The sequence below is a fragment of the Montipora foliosa genome, chromosome 1 (assembly GCF_036669935.1).
Source record: "Montipora foliosa isolate CH-2021 chromosome 1, ASM3666993v2, whole genome shotgun sequence".
Classification (NCBI taxonomy): Eukaryota; Metazoa; Cnidaria; class Anthozoa; order Scleractinia; family Acroporidae; genus Montipora; species Montipora foliosa.
In genome coordinates, this window is record NC_090869.1 from 47,980,607 (window position 1) to 47,988,106 (window position 7,500).

General features: G+C 34.4%; 1 protein-coding gene across 2 annotated transcripts in view; it reads left to right on the forward strand.

Moving 5' to 3' along the window:
* LOC137999979 (PH and SEC7 domain-containing protein 1-like) overlaps positions 1-7,500 on the forward strand; it is a 32,487-nt gene that overhangs the window by 858 nt on the left and 24,129 nt on the right. Inside the window, exons 2-3 of one of the 2 annotated variants that reach the window (XM_068846039.1) lie at positions 2,672-2,738; positions 4,181-4,234. In XM_068846039.1, coding sequence (XP_068702140.1) covers positions 2,672-2,738; positions 4,181-4,234 — 121 coding nt within the window. Of the gene's footprint in view, positions 1-2,671; positions 2,739-4,180; positions 4,235-5,921; positions 6,043-7,500 lie in introns of those variants that run through there. The other variant, XM_068846046.1, reaches the window with a different exon arrangement.

Here is a 7,500-nt window from a genome sequence, read left to right on the forward strand (position 1 = left end):
CCGCCGGGTAAATTGCCAAAATAACTGCACTGTACTGTTGTCATTTTCCTCATGATATTCATTTCATATTCAATTTTAAGTAGATTGCTTTACAGTGAGGAATATTGTGTGATTTGGAGTGGGCATATGTAAATTGACCTTCAATAATTGTAGTTGGAAGTCAGGAAATGTCATGAACATGGGTGGAATCAGTTATTAGGCAAATGTACGTAGCCCACAGGCTTCATACATTGAGTAAAAGATTATGTAATATTTTGTATGCTATGCCATCTTTTGCTCTACGTAATGGATTAAAAAATCTTGATTGACTGCCCTAGACATACATAATTTGTTTCGTGCTGAATGGCTATGAAAGTGCTTGGGTAGCAAATTTAACAAAAATAAAATTGATGTTTGTCAGAGCATCTAATCATTGGGTGGTGGATATCGTAGTTAACACACGTGTTCATTTCTGTCCATGGTTAGTTTGTGTTATAATTGATTATTAGTTACTGAAAAATTAATGGCACAATGTGAGGTTGTTTTCAGTAAATCAGTGATCAGTGAGAGAAATCTACATGTATTCTGGCCCTGTACTAATCTGTCCGGTTGTTAAAATGAAGTATTATAGTATTGTGGAGGTGGCATGGTCAAGTGGTTAGGGCACTGGGTTTGCATTCGGTTGCCCCAGGTTCAAATCCTATCCTATCCTCTGGTTTGGATATTATTCCAGTTGTCCCGGATTCAACCCTACCACACTTTGTAAATAGCCAACTGGTTGCCTCCTGCTTGGGGATCTGAAATCATGTTTCTTTCTGATTTTTAAAAGTGGGGTGACAGTTGACAAGTAAAATTGTCTTGCATTACACAGAATAAAGTCTGTCAAGTCTCACTCCCAGGAGTCAATGGGCTAAGAGAATCTTTGGTTTGGTTTGTGTTTTATTTGGATGTACTGAAATAGAGGCCTTTCAGTAGTTTTTGGTGTTCCTGCAAACCTGTTCGGTCACATTTGGTGTGAAGCTTTATATGTGAGGATGTAAACAATCAATAATAATCAACTATCAGTGAAGATTGCATCACAAAATGTCAATGTCGATGGCACTTATTGATTGTTAAATTATTGCATTCCCCAATTTTTTTTTTATTTTCAATTTTCATTGATCTTTTTCTCCATCCACAAAGGCATGTTGGTTGCAGTTATCTGCCATTAATGATGGTAATAATTATTATCATTACATTTGTATGCTGTACACTACAGTTCAAAATCAAATGAGACCTTGGTTAAAAGGATTTAAACCTACAATCCTGGTCAAAAGTTGTTGGGAAGGTTGCGCGCATCACTTCACTTCACACCTAATTGGATTATTCTAACTATTGGCTGAACTATTCGGGAAAGAGCATGCTCTTGTGGCCCCCCTCCCCTATATTCAATGTTAGAAAAAAAGGTACCATTTTGATTGGTGCAAAATTCAACATTTGTCCAGGATTGTAGTTTGATTCTCAAATTTGGTTGCATGCTCACTCTATTCTAACTACTACTACTACTATTACACTGTACTACTACTACTATTACTACTACTACTACTACTACTACTACTGCTGCTGCTGCTGCTGCTGCTGCTGCTGCTGCTGCTGCTGCTGCTGCTGCTGCTGCTGCTGCTGCTGCTGCTGCTGCTACTACTAATAATAATAATAATCATAATAATAATAATAAATAATAGCTGCCGCAGCAAGTGAGCCTGGAGCAAGCGACCGAACGAGGCAACTCTCTAATTGGGAGAAGAACTCATTTTTCTTTGATTCTTTGAAACTCAAGGAATTGTGGTGATGTGCGAATGGAAGAATTAACATTTGTGGTATGAAGATTCTCTTCTCTGTGTATCCTCAAACTGAAGAAAAGATAGTTGCGCTGTTACACAGCAAACAAATTAATTGGAAATCATTCAGTGAAAAAGGCCAAGAAATTGGAATGTTGTGGGAAACAAACTTTTTAACCACCACTCCAATTCTGAGGTCTGTGCAGTACATTTTTTCTGAGTTATCTGTCGAAGCATTTCACGCAACTTCATAGAGTTTTGTAGGGAGACGCCATGTGGTCCACCAATATGGCACCTGGTAATCAATGAAACCATCCGAAATTGCACATTGGAAATAAATCCTAAAGTCCAATGAAGATCATGCACGATCCTCCAGTCGCTGAACTTACAGATTTTTTAACATCATGCACAACACGATTCTTGTAGCGCACAATGCGATTCACGTAGCGCAAGAGGCGATTCCTGTAATGTGTGACAGGAATCATGAAACATGTCTGGAAAATTAAAGAAAGTTGTTATGTTTATACGACTATCTATATTGTTGCTGCTATCTAGACCTTTTGGTTACACATGCACATTATAAAATGTTGCAAACATACAGTATGCTTCAATAATAATAATAATAATAATATTATTATTATTATTATTGTTATTATTATTATTATTATTATTATTATTATTGTTATTGTTATTATTGTTGTTGATGCCAACAATATGGATCAATAAGGATTTATGTATAATTAATTTTCAGTTACATATATTGTCATATACAGGTTGCTAATGGATACATGTAGTGTTTTTTACATCCTGCAGTGATCAACATCTTTTAACTGTAGAAAATCTTGTCTCTCCTCTGTTTTAAATTATACATTTAGGTTTTCGCTGGGGACGTAATACTGGAAGTTAATGGTCAGCCTGTTACCCATTTCACCACAAACCAAGGTGAGCTGTTTGAAAAACTCCCATTTTTGGCATTTTACTAATGTGCAATACTTGATTGTAAAACAAATCTCTGACAACAGTGAACAGGCTATTTTAAGGTGATTCCCTAGAAATAGAACTTGTCATAAATTTTCCATGAAAATTCGCAGACAGTTGTGTGATGTCAAGCAGATGATAAAAATGTAACAAAAAAGGGTGGTCACCGTGCAGCTACAGCTATTTAAGCCACTTTGACAATTGCAGTGCATCCCCGATGTTGGACAAATTTAGCTCAATTTTATAAATGCAATCCATGATATAACGCAGAGCCTTGTGTCATTTGAACAGCTTTGAGAGTACTTTTAATCACTCCAAAATAGATTTAATTAACTGGAGTGTGGGCTGTTGGACTTGTAATGGCTCTTTCTGTACAATATTATGAAATTGCCAAAAAACTGGCTGTACGTGTAGATTTTTGCTGATTTTTTTACTACTCCATTGAGACACCATTCTCAACAAAAATATGAAATAAAATATGTGGGTCACCATATTCATTCAGGAGAAAATACCCATTCCTTGACAGATTAAGCTAGGCATCAATGGAAATCTGTCATTTTATTAATGTCCCGCCACTGCACAGGCCAATGATGCAAGAAATTATGCACAGTAGGGTTGCACCATGCAAAACCCGGGAATCACCTTAAGAGACTAATGAATAAAATAATTTAATGTAATGATCAAGGAGTTTTGTCCACGATTGTATATTAATTTTTAATACATTTTTAATACATTTTGAATCTTGTGCGTCTTATGTTTTTTTCATGTGTGTAAAAGCAGTCACAATTGCAAATATGTCCCAAGAACTTTGTCCATGATTGTACAGTTGCTGTAGGTTATTGATAAATGTGATTGTTTGCCTTCATTCTGTGTGAAGGAGAGAGAGTCTTAGTGTGATAGTGTGGCCTTTGTTGTGTACTATGATTTGGTGGTTTAATGTTTAACTGGATCCTTGTTACTGGAAAATGTCAGGTTGAGATTCTGTTGTACGTAGCTCATGGTTTCTAGCCTTAGCTGATAGTACAGCCCTAAGGGAAGTTTTCGTACATCTACAGTAGGGATAGTTTTAACATGGTAGAATTTGTCATGCTCTTACGTTGTATGAAAAACAGAAACCAGCAGGTGGCTTGTTGTGTGCAGTAACAATCAACTAGGATTGTATGTGTAAATCTCTCTGTTCGATACATACCTTAACATACTTAAAAATTTGTGGTTAAATAACATCCACATGTAATAGATAATGGTGATGACAATCTTTTTTATGGAATGTGGGGCGAAAGGTCATGATCAATAATGTAAATCTAGACATCTTGGACTCTTCCCTCTACTGTAGCTCTTTCTTCTACAGCTGATTAATTTATTTAAAATTAATGCATGCTCTGACAAACATAATATTTTTATCTTAGTTGTTGAAAGTATTCGCAACACACAGGATAACTTAAGACTCCGACTGAGGGATGGTAAGTTAACATTTTCATTTTCTTGCACATGTATCTTTATAAGCCTTTATTATAAGACCAGTAAATGAACATGACCACTCTCAATAATAATTATTATTATTCTCTAGTGAAGCATATTTTTAATAATTACATTGTATTTTTTTTTTTGTGGTCCTGGTTAGGATTTATTTGACTGTCTCTTAATCCATATCCATGAAACTGCTTCCAGTCCTTTTTTAATGTAATCAGTTCTTTCCCTTAAGTTTGCTTGCTGTAAATGCATGGTTATGCAGTGTTCATTGTACAGTACCTAGAATAAATATAGTGGTTTTTACTCATTGATACCGTGCAATGATAAAAATGCATGAGTTCCCGTTTGTCCAGTCGTGGTTAGATTTGTCCACTTGCATTTACTCACTAGACTGAAGAGTACAACACTTTCGATTTGTTTTGTGGACTCTCTGGTTTGTTGTGCATGATCAAGTTCTGAGTTAAGAGAACATGTTCAGTGAAGTGGAAAATCGGTATTACTTATTCAATGTCACAGAGGGTTCAAACATTTTTTTTCGGTTTTCTTAAATGCATAGTTACGTGAAAGATGGTGTAAAATAAAATTGTTCTGCAATATTTGAGTTAATGGTGTTTGTAAGTTAAAACATTATTAGTCTGCAACAAAGTTCTAAACAATTGCTATTTTATCTTGCTGTTTAAGCATTTAGTGACAGATGGATTTGCAGACAGGTCAAAGTCGATGGCTATTTTTTCCCTTGCATATTTTGGGAACATTGTCATAAACAATAATACTGCACAGCATTTGAAGTGGTGCTGTTTGGAAGTGACAAAATAGGCAATTTTATGTTATGGTTAGACCTTCTATTTATTGCATATTTGTAAACTGAACATTAATATTTTGCCTGTTCAGAGTGTTGAGATTTATCTTTTGATTCTTTACCACTTGCATCACACAGTGACAAACAATGATAATCATTCAGTCTTACCTGTGCCTCAGGAAGGTGATGTCAATGAATTCTGATGGTAAAATGCTTGCATCATAAGCAGTCATTCAAATTTTCTTGTCACAAATGGTGGGAATGAGTTAATTACCAGTAGTCAACTGTTATTTTGTATCATAATATCATGGTTAAAAATATGATGTTATTAACACTCATAAAAAAAGCAAGAAATTGCTGATAGCCCCTGTAAGTATGGAAAATCTGACATGTTAATAATAATTATATTACCCATGTATCTCAAATGTATACATTTTTTAAATGTTTACAAATGCATGTAGGTGTTTATAATTATTATGATGTAGAGTTGTTTGAAAATTATACTGATTACTTGCTTTACATGTATTGTAAGCACTCTGGACATGAATTGTATTTTCAAGCTGTATACCTGTTACAACAAACAAGATCAAGTAATATCTTTGAAGAAAATTAGCCACAAGTAAGCTTTCCTCAGAATTAATTCTGCCTGAGAAAAGAAATTGAAACACATGATTAATATCATAAGCATCAATGGATCACCAATGGTTGCATGACTGTAGCTAGTTATTTATTTTGCCAAACAAAAGTATTTATTGATATCACAAAGCATTGTGAATGGCAAAATAATGGTGCTGTAATGTTTGGCATTTATGTAATAATGGAATCTTCTTAGCTGAAGGAATTTTGTTCTAGATGTGTTTCATGATGGGAGGTGCCATCCGGTTTGTAAACCATAAGTTCACAGATATGACCTTGAGGATGTGAAACTTGAATCCTATGATAGTATTGCACACTTAAGTGTATCTCATACATGTATGTGGGTTTTAATGCTAGCAGAAGGTTGGTTATATGGTATTTATCTGTCATAATATAGCATCTTTTAATTTCAATTTTAAGATTTTGAATTATTGATTTCTCTCTCAACAAGACATTATACCTTTGTGGGTGAACTTGAAGTGTTATGTCTGAATGTTGTATGTTTAATGTCTAGGTTTCACCATGTTTGTTCACATTAGAATCCTTCTCTTGGGACACTTTTGCAGTGATTAAGTTTATCTTGTGTAGGAAGCTAGTGAATAGCAGTTGTGTTTTGACTTTGCCTGAACAAATTTCAAGGTAAAAACGTGATGCCAGTATGAATTTTGTAATGAAATCAAACTTTAACATCTTGCCCAAGAAACAGGAACAGGTCGAAGTTGAAAATTTTGTAAAAAGTGTACGTGTATGTGAACACAAGATTTTATATTGTAGAATGAAAGGTCACACAAGCATTTTGTGCAGCACAGTTATGTGTGGTTTAAGGCAAATATCAAGAAAATCATGTCTACATGTACGTGGCAATCATGTTTGAGTTAAATGTCAAGTGAGATGAATTCCACTTGGCCAAATCTACGAAATCCATAACTTTGATTCAACCATGATGGCTGTAATATTATTATTCCACATGTTGACTGTTATAAGAAATTGAAAATTACCATTTAATTTTATCTTAAACGATTTCAGAACTCTCTCTTTCCATTTTCATTTTATGTTTAGTAAGAGCAATGCATCATTGTGTTGTGTTACTACATTTTGTTTTGTTTTCCAAGTCAGTAAGATAACAAAGACCTGTTTAGCAGCTTGCGTTGGGAATTCATATCTTTGCTGGTATTATTTTATCATTATCTACGGCAGTAACTACATGTACAGTATCTAAGAGATGTAATTTTTGCACTGTACAATGTAGTCAAAGGATACAAAACTGAAATATTTACATAAGTGAATGATTGTGTGATAGCCCGTGGAGACGAAATAAATGTACATGTACGTAATCATACATGTTTATCATGACACAGTAATTAATTATTAAAGGTCAGCATCACACTATTTTAGTCAAACTTCAAAACCCTAAAACACATCTTTGCATCATTGAAGACCAAAAAATAATGCTGTGCTTTTGTTGCCAATGACCATTGAAGTGCACTGAAGCTACATGTATTCTTTGTTGTCTGCAACTAAGGATGGAGGTGATGGAAATGGATTGGAACTTTAAAAAAGTTAGTTTGGAGACTGCGTCTACAGAGACTTGTCAAAAATATGTACAAATGTTGTACATGCAAGCTGAACCACTAAAATTATATTTTTATCCAGTTTTGACCTAAAAAAAGGCAAATTTAGCGTGACAGTGCCCCTTTAATTTAATTAGTTAATTAGTTGTACTATACTACTAATATATGTGTTATTCATGATAATAAATTTTTGTGATAAAATTGGAGTAAATATGGTAACTTGCATATTGATTTGTTGCCCATTGATTTT